The sequence below is a fragment of the Oryctolagus cuniculus genome, chromosome 10 (genome assembly GCF_964237555.1).
Source record: "Oryctolagus cuniculus chromosome 10, mOryCun1.1, whole genome shotgun sequence".
NCBI lineage: Eukaryota > Metazoa > Chordata > Mammalia > Lagomorpha > Leporidae > Oryctolagus > Oryctolagus cuniculus.
In genome coordinates this window covers 91,803,508-91,819,222 of record NC_091441.1, presented here as the reverse complement: position 1 = coordinate 91,819,222, position 15,715 = coordinate 91,803,508, and the positions used below count along the sequence as shown (strand labels likewise).

The 15,715-nt window shown below is 54.5% G+C and overlaps 1 protein-coding gene across 3 annotated transcripts in view; it reads left to right on the top strand.

Annotated features, from left to right (window-relative positions):
* Positions 1-15,500, top strand: part of FLNB (filamin B) — a 156,632-nt gene extending 141,132 nt beyond the window's left edge. For all 3 annotated transcript variants that reach the window (XM_002713267.5, XM_002713270.5, XM_002713269.5), the window contains 6 exons: positions 1,096-1,211; positions 4,706-4,838; positions 7,337-7,513; positions 11,464-11,682; positions 13,159-13,362; positions 14,063-15,500. In XM_002713267.5, coding sequence (XP_002713313.1) covers positions 1,096-1,211; positions 4,706-4,838; positions 7,337-7,513; positions 11,464-11,682; positions 13,159-13,362; positions 14,063-14,250 — 1,037 coding nt within the window. In that variant the 3' untranslated portion in view covers positions 14,251-15,500. The remainder of the gene's footprint in view (positions 1-1,095; positions 1,212-4,705; positions 4,839-7,336; positions 7,514-11,463; positions 11,683-13,158; positions 13,363-14,062) is intronic.
* Positions 15,501-15,715: the final 215 nt, after the last annotated feature.

The following is a 15,715-nucleotide window of genomic DNA, read 5'->3' as shown; positions in this document are numbered from 1 at the left end:
CTTCTAGAAATCCAAGTGTGGGAGCTGCAGCTGGACCTCAAAGGTGGGGATTCTTGATCTCAGTAGCTTGGTCTTTCACTCAAATGCCTCATTGTTTCCACCAACCAGCCTCTCTGTCTGCCCACCAGTGAATGGTCCATGGCGGTGTGGCTGCCCTAGACAAGGGGCCTCTGTACCTGAGCTCCCGAGAGCTGGGCTCATGGTTTCAAATCATATAAAAGATACCACATTATAATGGAAATCACTTCTATTAAAATCCAGTTATCAAAAGCTTGCAAGAGCCGGCGCCCTGGCTCAATAGGCTAATCCTCCACCTTGCGGCGCCGGCACACCGGGTTCTAGTCCCGGTTGGGGCGCCGGATTCTGTCCCGGTTGCCCCTCTTCCAGGCCAGCTCTCTGCTATGGCCAGGGAGTGCAGTGGAGGATGGCCCAGGTGCTTGGGCCCTGCACCCCATGGGAGACCAGGAAAAGCACCTGGCTCCTGGCTCCTGCCAGGATCAGCGCGGTGCGCCGGCTGCAGCGGCGGCCATTGGAGGGTGAACCAACGGCAAAAGGAAGACCTTTCTCTCTCTGTCTCTCTCTCTCACTGTCCACTCTGCCTGTCAAAAAAAAAAAAAAAAAAAAAAAAGGAAGACCTTTCTCTCTGTCTTTCTCTCTCACTGTCCACTCTGCCTGTAAAAAAAAAAAAAAAAAAAAAGCTTGCAAGGACTAATATGTAACCTAGCACACATGCATGTCCTCATTAACGCATTAAACCATAAGATTTAGTGACAAGGTATTGACTACTTTAATTTCCAATTAGTGGTGAGAGGTTATTGAAAATTGAGGTTTAGTGATTTCTCCTTCAAGGCCATGGGTCTCCTGAGTCCTATACAGTGCAAAGCCCATTAACTATGGATCCAGGCTAAGAATCCTTACTTTGCCCAACTAAGAAAATTATATTGGCACAGCCTCAGCCAGGTGAATATCTGCTAAAGCCATCGATGAGGGCCAGGAGTCCCTGAAGGCATCTTAGCCCTAGGTAAGAAGCAAGAGGCCACCCTGGAGCCACACTTCGAGAACCTCTGGAATGATGCGACTTTCCTGTCCTCCTAGGTAACTACGAGGTGTCTATCAAGTTCAACGATGAGCACATCCCCGAGAGCCCCTACCTGGTGCCAGTCATCGCGCCCTCTGACGACGCCCGCCGCCTGACTGTTATGAGCCTTCAGGTGAGACGCAAGGAAGCATCCACCTCCTTGGCCGCAGGCCCACCAGTGGGACCCTTGGACTCCTGAGGCCGCTTCAATCCCCCTCTTCCCACTTGCCCCTGGATGCTACCACCCATGGGCAAACTTGCCCTAGGCCGACTCTGTTCCCTGCACACTTAGCAGAGTCCCAGTGAACAGCACACCTCTACATTTAGGAACCCATTTATTTTACAATGTTGCAGAGCAATGAAGGAAGCTTGTTAGTAACTTGGTCAAGGATAAAGAGTGCTTTCAAAGCAAAAAAAAAAAAAAAAGCCCTCTCTGAGGCTTACCCTGCAGCTGTCAGCTTCCTTCTCAAGAAAGTCAATGGCGATTTATTTTATGATGATAATTTATTTATCTTAAGTGTGCAAGGAACTATGGGAAGAACTTTAGCAAAACCCTGATAAGGAGGTTGTCTTGCCTTATTTTAAAGGTGGTGCAGGGAGGTTGTGGCCACCAGTGCCCAGTAAGTATGAGGCGGAGTGAGAACTCTGGCTCCGGAACACCCGTTCCCAGCTGCAGCCACTTCAGTCCCCACCTTGCAATCCGCAAGCAGTGGCATGATCCAGTCCTCAAGGATGCCAGGACAGGCAGCATTTCTCCCTGCCTTTAATAGATCAATGCACGGTTGCATCTGTGCCTTCAGTCAAACTAAGAGCCCCTGGGAGTGCCTCTAGGAGAAGCAGTTAGGTTGGTTAAGAACACCAGAATGCCACAGCATGATTCCTGGCTAATGGGTTTTCTAAAGAGCCTTCAGATCCCTCAACGCTACCTTAAAAAAATTTTTTTTTGTTTAATGTATTTGTTGAAAGGCAGAGAGAGACAGAGATTATCTGCTGGTTCTCTCCCCAAATACCTGCAACAGCCAGAGCTGGCCTAGGTCAAAGCCAGGAGACGTGAACTTAATCTAGATCTCCCACATGGGTATCAGGGACCCAAGTACTTGAGCTGTCCTTTCTGCCTCTCAGGGTACCCATTAGCAGGCAAGTAGAATAAAAACTGTAGCCAGAACCCAGACCTAGGCACTCCCAATATGGGACATAAGTGTGCCAAGCACCAGCTTAACCACTGTACCAAATACCCACTGTTCCACTCAATATTTAAAAATCGTGGATTTGAAGAAAATCCCGTCTCGTATCTCAGACTGATATCATGGGATCCAGTTCCATTCACTGGGTGTGAATTCACACCTGAGATTCCAGCCTCACTCTGAGGAGAACTGGGATTTTGCTGGTTGTCCCTAACATCTGTCATTCATTTAGGGCCCCAAACAGAACCCACAGCAGAACTGTGTCCCCGGCTTGAAGCGGCCTCCCCCGGAGGGCACCAAGGGCCCTAACTGGTTACTGTGGCATTGATGTTTTTCTTGTGTTTCATGTAAAGGCTTCTTAACAGAAATTTCTTTTGTGGTCAACTCACCTAAAGCCTACGGAGGGAGATCAACCCAGCATTTGTGGAGGCACAGAGCTGCCTTCTCGCACCTCGAAGGTTCCCTTGGGATCTTCCGAGGTGTTTATCTCCCTCTTGAGGCTTTAGGAGCACGCGGATTCAGGTAACGTCGGTGATTCTGTCTAGAGAGCCAGCAGGGGGATCCTCACGGTCGGAGCATCGATATTTCACAAGCGTGCACCAGGATGCAGAGCGAGCTGCTGCGGCGGGCAGCTGCCCCAGCCAGGCACACAGACGTGCCTGTCAGCGTGGTGCCCTGTGCTCTCTGGGTCCTTGGATACCCAGGGATTTGTCAGTTACTTATCAGAGACCCAGCGCGAGCCTACGCGGCAGCATCTGGTGCTGGTTAGGCAAGAGGGGCTCGTGTAGTTCTGTCTTGCTCTTGAGACTTTGTAGAAAATTGGAGTCGGCTGGCAGTTTGTGAGGGATGGGGGTCCTTTCGCCATCAAAGCCTCCTTAATTTTGTGTTCTGTAACCTCCAGGGCAGCACATCCTGCCACGACAGAAACCTTCCACCTCTGCACGAAACACATGGGGCTGCAGTCACCCAGGCACTGAAGTTTTAGTTGTATTTCATCTTAAAGGCTTTCAATTTAATTTTTAAAAATTTAAAGAAAAATTTGTTTTATTTGAAAAGCAGAGTGAGAGAGATCATCTTCTGGCTGGGGCAGGGCCAGGCCAAAGCCAGGAGCCCAGAACCCCATCTGAGTTTTCCACGTAGGTGGCAGCGGTCCAGGCTCTTGAGCCATCTTCTTTTCCTTCCCAGGCACATTAGCAGGGAGCTGGATCAGAAGCAGAGTATCTGGGACTCACTGCTGTGCCTCTATGGGATAGTGGCATCACAACATGGGCCCCAGTTGTTTTAGATGTCATGTATGCAGTCACATGTGAGTAGTGATTATCCAATTAGGCAACTCAGCTGTAGGGTCTTGCTGGCAAGAGGCGACCCTTGTGTCAGCACCCTTGCCCTTGTCTCCACCTAGGGAACTTACTAGAGGCATAGAATCCGACCCCTATCCCGGACGCATTGGATAAGAACCTGCATTTTAACAAGATCCGCAGCAGATTGATTTGCACCATAAGTGTGAGCCATGCTGGTTTGGAGTTAGATCTGTGTGGCCAGAATTCAGTGCAAACCGCTCAGCTGCCAAGTGTTGCAGCTTGGCAGTGGCTGATCCGAGAGGGTCACTGCTCAGCCCTGTACCCAGGCACCTCGATTTCTAACCCCTCCCCCAGAAGAGACAGAACGTGGAGAAGAAAACGAGCCCAGCACAAAAACCAAACCACCCCTCTCCCTGCTGCTTTTGGGGAAGAGTACAGGTGATTTCTAAATGCATATTAATATTCAACAAGAAGCTGGCTTTTTTTTTTTAGCCTTTCTATATATGGGCCAGACCCTGTCTGTGTGTTTGCATACACAACTTCTTCTCAACAACTCTCTGAGATACATTGAGTTGTTAGGCCCATTTTATAGATGAGAAAACTGAGCCTCAGAGAAGTTGAAAATGATGATAAACCAAGGTCCAGCTGATTCTTAACCATTGTCCAGGATCGCCTCCCTCACATGCGTGGCCCTTTGCAACTTTACAAAAGGTCCTCCCAACTCCTACCCTTGAGTGAGAGAGGAGCAGAGACAGGAAACAATTTGTGTTAGTGAGTGCACGGCTGGGTCAGCTGCCATCCTCCTCCCAAAAGGGGGTTCTTGGTTTCTGGGGGATTGGAACACACTGGGTTTTCTGAGGCTGAGACCATAGAGATGTTGACTGAGGTGTCTCAGGTCTCCAAACGCAGGGACTGGCTCTTCCAGCCTGGGTCGTGGTGGTTTTGTGGATACAAGCCCATGTCTGCAGGTGCATGTCTCTGTTCTTACTGGAAATGCAGAAAATGACCCATCCGTTCTTGTGTTATCAGATATTCTATGGCAAAGTATTCTGCCAGTTCTGACATGCGAACTGTCACCCGGAATCCTGGGCCGGCTCAGGAATGCTGAGGGCCATAACCTGTCTAATGTATTAAATTCTCAGGAATCGGGATTAAAAGTTAACCAGCCAGCATCCTTTGCTATAAGGTTGAATGGTGCAAAAGGCAAGATTGATGCTAAGGTGCATAGCCCCTCGGGAGCCGTGGAGGAATGCCACGTGTCTGAGCTGGAGCCAGGTAAGCGAGGGGCTCTGGGGGGGTCCCTGCACCAGCTCTTTCCCACAGGTGTTCCCGCAGATGTCCGTCCCAGGGGAGCAGCTGCCAGCCCGGTTACTGCCAGTGAGCCTTTGCGGTTTAGGGTATAAACACCTGCCAGGAGCAGAGACTCTGGCATATTATAACCCTGTTTCTTTTTCTTTTGTTGTAACACATTCTGTTTTATCTTCTGACGCCCTTCTACCTGAGATTGAAGAGAGGCTCGGTCTTCAGGGCTTACCATCCTGAGATTTTCTTTCCTAGTGCCTTGGTATCAACTCAAAGGAGACCATTTTGCCAGTGAGATCTATTAGCTGTCAGAGACTTGGCAGGAAGGGAAGGTAGCATTACATAGGATTCCTGCCCTCAAAGAGCTGCTCAGGGACTGGTGAGCAGGTGGCCAAAGCCAGCAGCACACTGGGGATTACCCCCTAGATAGTCACGGGTGCCAGCAAGAGAACTGAGAAGCAAATGGCAAGCATGCCTGGCAAGGTCAGGAGGACTTCTCAGAGGAGGTGACATTTAATGTGGGCTTTGACATGTGAGGAGGAGACCTGCTGGCCTTTGTTGTATGCCCAGCTGTGTGTGGCAGTAGGAATCCAGAACCTGGGCTGACATGTGGATGTCTTTGTCCCACAGGACAGAAAGGGCACTGGGGAGCCTCAGAAGGAGCCAGTGTGGGCTGTGGGTTCCGAAAGGTGATGTGTAGCTGGGTGATTGGGTAGGAAGGGGACAATGCAGGTAGCAGAATGAGAGTCAACCGGAGTGCGAGCAAGGGTTTGTGGTTGCCTGGAAGAATTTACTGTTTTATTAGGAAGGGGTGCAGTTGAAGTACCTCTTAGATATTTGATTGAGGATTTTTAGAAAATATTTATTTATTTGCAAGACAGAGAAAGAGAGAAGTGTTTCATCCACTGGTTCACTACCCAAATGGCCACAACGACCGGAGCTGGGCTGGTCAGGAGCCAGGAGCTTCTTCCGGGTCTCCCAAATGGGTACAGGGGCCTAGGCCACCCTCAGCTGCTTTCCCAGGTCATTAGCAGGGAGCCAGATCAGAAGCAGAGCAGCTGGGACTTGAACTGGCGCCCATGTAGGATGCCTGTGCTGCAGATGGTGGCTCTGTCTGCTCTGCCACAGTGCTGGCCCCGAGAGAGTGAGGGTGTTCAGTGGATCACTATGGCCTGGGCTCAGCAGTGAGTGGAGTTGGTGTCCTCAGTCCCACACAGTATGCAAAGCCCTGTGGTTTCTGAGATGACGTGCGCACCCTAGTCAGGATGCCATTGATTGCAAATTATAGAATACACAGCTCGAGCCAACTCATAATAAAGGGGCCTGGTAATTTACACAACTGGAAAGTTCAGGATCCAAGTTTAATTCAGCAGTTACTCGATTCAGTCCTTCAGCTGTGTCTTCCAGTACCCCAGATACCTCTGCTACTGCTTCTGCTCTATGGTGTCTTCCTGAGGCTGGCCTTCCTCTTGGTGGTAAGAAGGCTGCAGCAGCACCAGACTTCCCATCTTCACATCACACCAGTCAATAGAGACATCCTCTTCTGAGGATTCATTCTCAGAAGTCTGAGCGGCCCTCTTCTAGAAGTCTCCAGTAAACCTCCCTTCTCATCTTACTGAACTGGGACAATGCCCATTCCTTAACTTCCTGTGGCTAAGAAAATGCTCTCTGATAATTGATTGACATTTGGAGAAAGAAGGATTTTCCTGATCCAGTCAGTGATCACACCTGGACGTGGGGGTGGGGTGGCTTTTCAGAGAGGGCAGAGTGCATGCCCACATGGCTAGCCTAGGGGAGGTGCAGCCTTGGAGGTCATGGCCAGGCAGCTCTGTATAGGTATGTTCACCTCTGGTGGAGAGACCCAGAGGAGAAAGAGAAGAGGGTTTGAGTGAGGACTTTGAAAAACACCACTTCTGAAGGGGTTAAAGGGTACAGGGTTTTGGTGAGAGCCTGACTGGGGAGGCGGGGGCAGAACAGGCTCTCTGCCTCCCAGGCTGGGCTGGTTAGGTGGAGCTTGGTGGGTGGGTGCCCATTTCAATGAGCAGACCATGCCATTTGCTGGGGACCCAGTCACACAGCAAAAGGAACCAATCCAGCTTTGTCCTGGGTGCTGCGTCTGGCTTTGGGCTTTATTGAGGAACATGGATGCCAGTTGGAAATAGCTTTTTCCCCATCAAGTAGCCAAGTGGAGAAACTCCATGAGAAAGGAACCTTTCCCAAAGGAAGGGACCTCCTGTGGCAGGTGGCAGTGTGGGAAACGTAGGATTTGAGAGCCAGGGTCATTTCCCATGGGGTAGCCGCGGATGCACAAGTAGCCCGTCTGATTGTGACGTCCACCACGTGGGTGCCAGGCTTGCTGTGGAACAGTGGTTGATCAGTGGCTGGCGCGGGTGGGCCTGCAGTCCTGCCCCTCCCCTAATGTGGGGGTGTCTTTGTGCCCAGTTTGACCCCGTCTCTGCTCCTCCTCCTAGATAAGTATGCCGTTCGCTTCATCCCGCACGAGAACGGTATCCACACGATCGACGTCAAGTTCAATGGGAGCCACGTGGTTGGAAGCCCCTTCAAAGTGCGCGTCGGAGAGCCAGGCCAGGCGGGGAACCCTGCCCTGGTGTCTGCCTATGGCGCGGGACTCGAGGGCGGCACCACAGGTAACACACTGTTCCGCTCCATCTTCAGCTATGCGGCTGCTGGGGCTGAACGCCCCGCGGAAGCCCAGCCCGTGCTGTCCCCAGGGAAGCTGGAACGGCACGCACTCCCCTTGGTTTTGGCACGTGTGCCTTGACCTCCGTCCCAGTGAGCCCAGTGGCTGTGTTAATCACACCTCTTTATTGCCTCGTGTGGTCCAGATGTCTCCCTTTGCTGTCTCGGGACCTCGGGGGCTGGACGCTGATCTTAGTGGAACAAAGCACCGTGTTGTTAGTTCAGATTTTTTTTGTTGTTTTTGCAAGGCACAGAAGCAGGCGGAAATTTCTCATGTCCACTCCCCAAGTGCCTGCAGAGGCCAGGGTGGGGCAGGGTCAAAGCTGGAAGCTATGAACTCAGTCCTGGGCTCCCACGTGGGTGGCAGAGACCCAACTACTTGGGCCACCACCACTGCCTCCCGGGTCTGTGTTATGGGGAAGTTGGCATCAGGTGCTGGAGCCAAGCATCAGAGCAGGCACTCTGGTATGGTACGCAGGCCTCTTAACTGCTAGGCCAGGTGCCTGGCCTCTGCCACCTTCTAATGGCTAAGGGTAGTGTCTGTACCAGGAGCCAGCGGGTGTTTGTAGAGTCCCCCCAGAGACAGGTGTCAGTCGTGTCCAGTGTGTCACTGCTTGCCCTTGGCTGCTCTGCAGTGTGGCTGCGCTGGCTGTTGCTCCGGGCCCCCTTGGGGAGGATCCCTGGTTTCCCCAGAGCCTTGTGTGTGCACCTGCGTAGGGCACCCGTGCTGACAGTATCCTGAGCCAGGCATCCAGCTCTGGGGAGGAAGTATCCTGAGGGACCCAGGGGCCCTGCCCGGGTGCAGGAATGATGACAGGCTACCCCGCTCCTGGGAATTCTGGCCCCAGCAAAACCTCCCCTGGGGTGCTGGGATGGCTGCCAGATTCCGCAGGTGCACCCACACTGGTTCAGTCCTGAGCTGTGGGCCAGCAGTGTGGCCTTCGTGCCGGGCCCCAGGTGATGTCCATTGTAGTGATGAAGAAAGTGGGACATACAGAGGTGGAGGCCCTTACAGGCATCCTCCTGGGGAGGAGACTGACTCAGGAGTCAGTCCAGGTCCGTGACCTCAGAGTCTGTGTCTTTAACTCCCCAGCTGTGGGCTCCTCCCCTAGAGGTACTCACTGCACCCCAGCCTACCTCGGAGGTGCCCTAGTCCAGGACCCCTGTCTTCCCAGCTGCCCTAGAGTGGTTTCCAGGCTGTAGGGAGGGCACTTGGCCTCTGGCAGGCTGAGGTCCTCCTGGCGCTTGGAGGGCCTGGCAAACCTCGGCCCAGCCCCACAGTGGCCACTGCTGTCCCCCATGCAAGCCAGGTGCCAGCTGACCCTGCTGCCCGCTCTCGCCAGCTGCACCCAGGTCCTCTCCCACTTCCTCTTGGCAGCAGGCACACCTTCTCAGCAGCTCGGCTTTCAGGCCGTGCTTGGGCCGGCCAGCCACTGCTGAGAGTGGGAGCTGGCGCTACAGGGAGGCTCCAGCCAGGAGGGGAGAGGGACAGAGCGGGCCTGTTCCAAACCCTGGGTAAATACTGCCCTTGTCCGGGGAAGGCGTCTTGTTTTTCTAGGCCTCTCGCTCCCCAGCCTGTCCCCACACCTCCAGCCTGAGGTTGAGCAGCTGCAGAGGCAGAGGAATGAAAGGTATCTGTGTTTTGGCTGCCGAGGCCCGGCACCCCCTCCCCCAAACAAAGCAAGCGTCCTGTGTTTGTGTGGGTGCTTTGCCGTGTCTCTTGGCTTGGGCTTTGAATGGTCCACTCTGCAGGCTGGGGAACAGAGGAATGGGAGACTTTGTGCCGATGAGGGGCGAGTCGAGTGGTCCAGGATTCGACCTGGGAGTTCTGGACTCTTTGGGTGAGATGGTCCAGGAACCCCTGTATGCAGCAGGCACACCAGACAGCCTACTCCCTGCCTGCCATAAAGAACCAGTGGTGCCGTGTTAATACGCCTGGAACGCGCAGGGCCTCAGCTGCACATACGTGGGGATGGGCAAGAGGCCGTCATACCCTGAGATAAATGTCTCATGTTTGTCAGAGCCCGTCAGCTACTGCTTCGAGCCGGAAGCAGTGGAGAGACTTGTGTATGTGCATTTCTTCCTGTCTGCTCCCAGGCAAGTGCCTTCGCTCCGGGTTGAACAGACGCAGTTTTTCATTCAAGTTCTGCTGGTCTCTGGCTGTGTGATTGTAGACGAACTGTGCCTTCCTTTTCTGTAAAATGGGTATAAGTAATCTCACCTAATAGACTTGCTCTGAGCCTTAAAGGACAGTGTGGCTAGGTAGCTCTTGTCCTGTAATTCTTAGTGAATTTATTTAAATTTATTTATTTGAAAGGCAGAGCAATAGAGAATCTTCCATCCACTGGTTCACTACCCAGATGGCTGCAACAGTGGAGTCTGGGCAAGACCAAAGCCGGGAGTCAGGAACTCTATCCTGGTCTCCTATGTGGTTGGCAGGGGCCCAAGTACTTGGGCCATCTTCCACTGCCTTCCTAGGCACATTAGCAGGAAGCAGGATCTGAAGCAGAGCAGCCGGGACTCAAACTGGCACTCTGGAGTCACAAGCTGTGGCTTCACGCCGGCTCTGGCCACGTCTTTTTGACTTTGCTTTAAAAATATCTTTCCTTATCAGCACCTTGCAGCTCCTTCCTGGACCAGTGTGTTCCCCCCGCCCCCGCCCCCCATCACTTACCTCCCCCATTTCTCCCCCCTGCTGCCCAAGGGCCTCCTGCATGGCACAGATCAGATGCAGGGACATGGTTGAGACTGGAAAGGGCACCTTGGGCCAGGAGTCTCAGGAGCTTCCAGAAACAGCTGGGTTGTGTCTGCGGTAGCACGATAACAGCGCCTTTGTTTTGCTGATAGCCAGAACAATCCTTCTTTCTCTGGCCTAGGAGCTATAATTAAATCAAAATGTTTCCCAGCTGGGGCTGCATCTAGGGCTCTGAAAGTAGCACAGCCCTGCCTGGGTTGCTGTGCCAGGGATGTCCCATAGAGGGCGCTGTGGTGGGCATGCAGCTGGTGTCTGGACACCCAAGCGGTCCCCACTGACCCTCCTGTGCCCCGCTGGCCTGGAAAGGAGGCTGGGGAAGCGGGGTCTTTGGTGGAGCAGTGGGCTTGGGCAGGAGTGCCTCTGTAGCTTACCTTCCATCACAAGGCCATGTATCTGGGCAGGATGCCCTCCGTGGGCCAGCCAAGAAGTCAAGTGTCTCAGGGCTGTGATCAGGGCATCCGAGGCAGCCCCACTGTCCATCTGGTGGCCAAGAGACTGGACCTGGGCACTGGGGCCACGCAATCTCTGTTCAGACCCAGCTCACCAAGTGAGTTGCAAGTGGCCACAGTCATTAGTGAAGTAGGGGGCACTGGGGAAGGATTCCATGCACGGGGCCTGCAAGCCTCAGCAGGGTGGGCATGCATGCAAGCTAGCTGGCACTGCTGTTTTTTGCTTGCTCTTACTGGTATTTGTGGCAAAGTGGGTGGACCTGCAGGGCACAGCGCTGCCCCAGGCCTCAGCATGGTGTTGTCTGGGTGAGGAGGAAGGGAGAAGGTGCTGTGCCTGCCCCTTCAGTCTCTCCTTGTCCACCCAGAGCAGAAAGAAAAGGTCAGAGAGACCCAGGCCTCCCCTGTCCGCCTAGGGGCAGACAGAGCTGGACCCTGGTGCCAAAGCAACACTTGAGGCTCACAGTGGGGCTTCAGGCTCTCGTCACCCTTGGCCTGGGAAAGGTCCCCTTGCTGGGATGGGAGCTCAGAGCCAGTCGAGGTGGCTTCCTATGCCACCCAGGCGATCCCTCTGCGAGGGGACTGAGTGCCGAGTGCTCCCCGCCCCTGCTCCTTCATTTCCTCCAGGAAAACCCCCCAAAGCACACCTGCCACCCCTCCAGACCATCACCACAGCATTCCTTGTCCTTCCTCCCAGGTATCCAGTCCGAGTTCTTCATCAACACCACCCGCGCGGGCCCAGGGACCTTGTCCGTCACCATCGAAGGCCCGTCCAAGGTGAAGATGGATTGCCAGGAAACCCCAGAAGGCTACAAAGTCATGTACACACCCATGGCCCCTGGAAACTACCTGATCGGGGTCAAATACGGCGGGCCCAACCATATAGTGGGAAGTCCCTTCAAGGCCAAGGTGACAGGTAACCAATGACCCCCTGGCAGGCTCCTCCTCCCCGTGGAGCTGTTCTTGCGAGATGAGCCCTCGTGGAACGAGGGACGATGTCAGATCTGGCGTTCAGTGTGAAGGAGTGGCGTGCCGTGCCAGGGCAGCGTGGGTGCAGAGCGCACGTGGCAGCTGAGAAAGCCTGTGAGAGGATTCTGTCTCTGACGGAAAGGAAGAGGTGTTGGGTAATCAGGACCTGACCTACGTGCATAGATCAGGGCCTCAGGAGCCTCCTCTTCTCAAACCTGCACTCGTGAAATGACTGAGCATTTGGTTAAATCTTAGAAGAGCGCATCTGCTCCCAGACACTAGAAAAAGTAGCACCTCCCAGCCCTCCACGGAAGGTAACTACTGTCTGTATGATAGTACATCCCTTCCGGGGAGACACGTCACTGTTAGGCAAGTAATGTAGCTTCCTTGTAGGAAAAACGAGGAAATGCAGACAGAAAAACCATCCGCTCTTCCACAGGGACTCATTTGTTTTTTTGTGTTTTCTTTTTTGTTTTTTTGACAGACAGAATTAGACAATGAAAGAGAGACAAGGAGAAAGGTCTTCCTTTTCCATTGGTTCACCCCCCCAAATGGCTGCTGAGGCCGGCGCACTGTGCCGATCTAAAGCCAGGAGCCAGGCGCCTCCTCCCGGTCTCCCATGTGGGTGCAGGGCCCAAGCACTTGGGCCATCCTCCACTGCACTCCCTGGCCACAGCAGAGAGCTGGCCTGGAAGAGGGGCAACTGGGACAGAATCTGGTGCCCCAACCAGGACTAGAACCTGTGGTGCCAGTGCCACAGGCGGAAGATTAGCCAAGTGAGCCGCGGCACCGGCCCACAGGGATTCATTTGTGATACGCCCTCATACTGCCTGTGTGATTGGGTTCCAGGGACCCACCCCCTGCCCACCCAAGGCTGCCAAGATGCACAGTGCTCGAGTTTCTTATAAAAACTGTATAGAACCTACACTTAGCACCTCTGGATTACTTACGCTACCTGACGCCATGTAAATGCTTATGTCAATGCCTGTTAACCCTGCATTGTTTGTTTAAGAGGGACGGGGAAAATGGTGTAGGTGTTCAAGGCAAATGTACAACCTATGGTTGGTTGAATGCACAGTTGTGCATCTGCAGAGGTGGATGGTCCACTGGTCCTAGAGTATTTGATGAAAATGAAAAGATGTGAATTCTCAGGAAACACATCTTTTATGTGCGAGAGATTTCTAGGCCATGTCAGCCAAGGCCAGACCTGCACATTGGCCCAGAAAGCCAGCTTCTCCTAGTAGGGGGTGGGGCCAGGGGGTGTGGAAGACATTCTGGGGGTGAGGCAGCTTTGTAGATTGCACACGAAAGTGTTAGGGTGCAAGGGTTCTCCTGCGGATACTGCATGGGGTACAGAATCCTTGCTCTGGCGACTCAGGGCTGCCTCCCTCCCTTCCCTCCCTTCCTTCCTCCCGTGTCTTAGGCCAGCGTCTGGTCGGCCCCGGCTCAACCAATGAGACCTCATCCATTCTGGTGGAGTCGGTGACCAGGTCCTCGACAGAGACCTGCTACAGCGCCATCCCCAAGGCATCCTCAGACGCCAGCAAGGTGACCTCCAAAGGGGCAGGGCTGTCCAAGGCCTTCGTGGGCCAGAAGAGCTCCTTCCTGGTGGACTGCAGCAAAGCCGGTAGGTGGCGCGCACCTGCTGGGTGGCGCCGGAGGCTGGGGCAGGCAGAAGCCTCTTGCGGGGCCCACCCCCATGGAACACAGCCATTTGCGGGCCCCTGCTCTCGGTGTTTTTCAGTCATCTTCCCCTCCTTCGCCCCTGGATTCTTTGGCCTGACCTGTAGTGGAGAGGGAAAGTGGCCATCACACTCAGTCGCCTGGCCTCTTTCCTGCCGCTGCTTCGGGATGTCAATAGACAGTGGCCCGGGTTCCAGCATCCAGCCTGCCTGGGCTAGAAGCCTGGCTCTACTCCCTCATTCATTCATTCATTCATTAGTTCACTCACAAAGCTTCTGAGAAGGTGTTCTAAGAGTCACTTGTCTCTTCTCTCACATGGGAAAAATCATAACAGGGGACCTTCCTGAAGGCTCCTGGGAGAGTAAATGAGGAGATCGTACTGGCCAGCGCTGACCCGGCCCTTACATATGCTGAGGACTCAGCCATCATAGCCCCGGCAAACCCCTCCGCCAGGGTGGGGAGGAGGAGAGCCCCGGCAGGGCGGGGATTTGAACCCACGCCGTCAGGCCCCGGGGGTCTCTGCTCACAGTCACGTCTCCCACCTCTCGGGAACCCTGGCAGCAGAGTAGAAGCTCCACAGGCGGCCCCTTCCTCTGCCCACCCCCGGGCACCCAGCGTGGTAACCACCGCATCTTTGCCCCCAGGCTCCAACATGCTGCTGATCGGGGTCCACGGGCCCACCACCCCCTGCGAAGAGGTGTCCATGAAGCACGTGGGCAGCCAGCAGTACAACGTCACGTACGTCGTCAAGGAGAGGGGCGAGTACGTGCTGGCCGTGAAGTGGGGGGAGGAACACATTCCCGGCAGCCCCTTCCACGTGACCGTGCCTTAAACAGTTCCCACCAGCCCCCCGAGGAGTTCTCGCCGTCGCTTTTGTCGCTTGTCTGTAATTGACCTTATACAGGTGTGAGCCTGCAGCTCGTCCCGAAAGCATTGCCCTGCTCACGCACCTTGCGGGCCGTGTCCTGCTCTTTGCCGCTCCAGGGGCACTCACGCTGGGGAATCCTAAAAACACAGACTCGTTCCCTGGGCCACTCGCTGCGGGCCAGGCGTGGGCAAGACTGGCTTTAAAAAAAAAAAAAATGAGATTGGCTAGCCTCAGCTCCTGGCTCTGCGCTTATGAAACAAGACTCGGGGGTGGGGGGCGGGGGAGAGAGGAGACCTAGTGCAGGTTGGCAGTGCGGGGGCTGGCTGCCATCTGTCTGTCCCATACTGTGTCGGAAAGGGCTACTCGAGGCTGCCGCCACACCGCCCCTCCCCGGTGCCCCCAGCTCTGTGGCCACCTCAGCTGCCCCCAGGACCAGAGCGTGCTTGCCAGCAAACTGGCCTGAACGGCTTCCTGGGGCCTGGGCCCTTCTTGTGATCCTCCCCCCACGGAGTCGCAATGTGGCAGCTGCTTTTCTGCTTCTGGTTGTTAAAGGCCATCTCGGTCCCTTAGTCTGAGGACATTCTACAGAGGCGAGAGGCACCCCACTGACCAAAGACCCTCTTAACCTGCATTAGCCCTTGTTTGTCACACACGCTGCAGCCAGGGGTCAGCCTGGTGAGCCCTCACGGAGGTCCATACGTCAATGCCCTCAGCATGGAGGCCTGGCACAGGGCACTCTGCACCTGCCCCCCAGCTGGCCTTCTGGGTCCCTTTTCCAAAGTGTAGACAGGAAGGGACAAACCTCCTGCAAAACAGCCAACGCTGCTTAAACGGATAGTGGCCATGTATTTGACCATGACACATGCCACCTGCAGCTATTTGGAAAGCAGTGCAAGGAATTCCAAACTGCACGGAGGGTGTTTGGTGCGCCTCCCTGCAGATCCGAGCTGGCTTTGGGCTCAGGGGCCGTGGTCTGACGGCAGAGCCCAGCTCTGATTGCTGCTTGGTCCTGAGGGAAGGGGCTGCCATCGTCGTGGGTGTGATGGGGTGAGTGCTGGTGGTCAGAGCCCACCTGTTAGAAACTGGAGCGGCCGTAGCCTAATGTGAAAGGACCGCAGGCCTCGTGAACTGGGACGTGGAACCCGAACTGGAATCAAATGCCGACTGTAAATTGTATCTTATAACTTATTAAATAAAATGTTTGCTCCGTTCAAGTTGCCCCGGGTGTTCTTGGGTGGGGTCGCTTCTGAACGAATGGTTCAGGGTTTGCTCTCTGGCAAACCCTGGCCGACTCAGAGGAGCAGCCGGATTGGCGGGAGTGTGGCCTCTTTGCGGGGGGTGGGGGATGTCCTGTGTCCCCCGAGAGTCCACGTTGCCACACGGGGCGAGGGAACCACCTGGAAGGCAGCACATGGGCCCTGACGCCAAC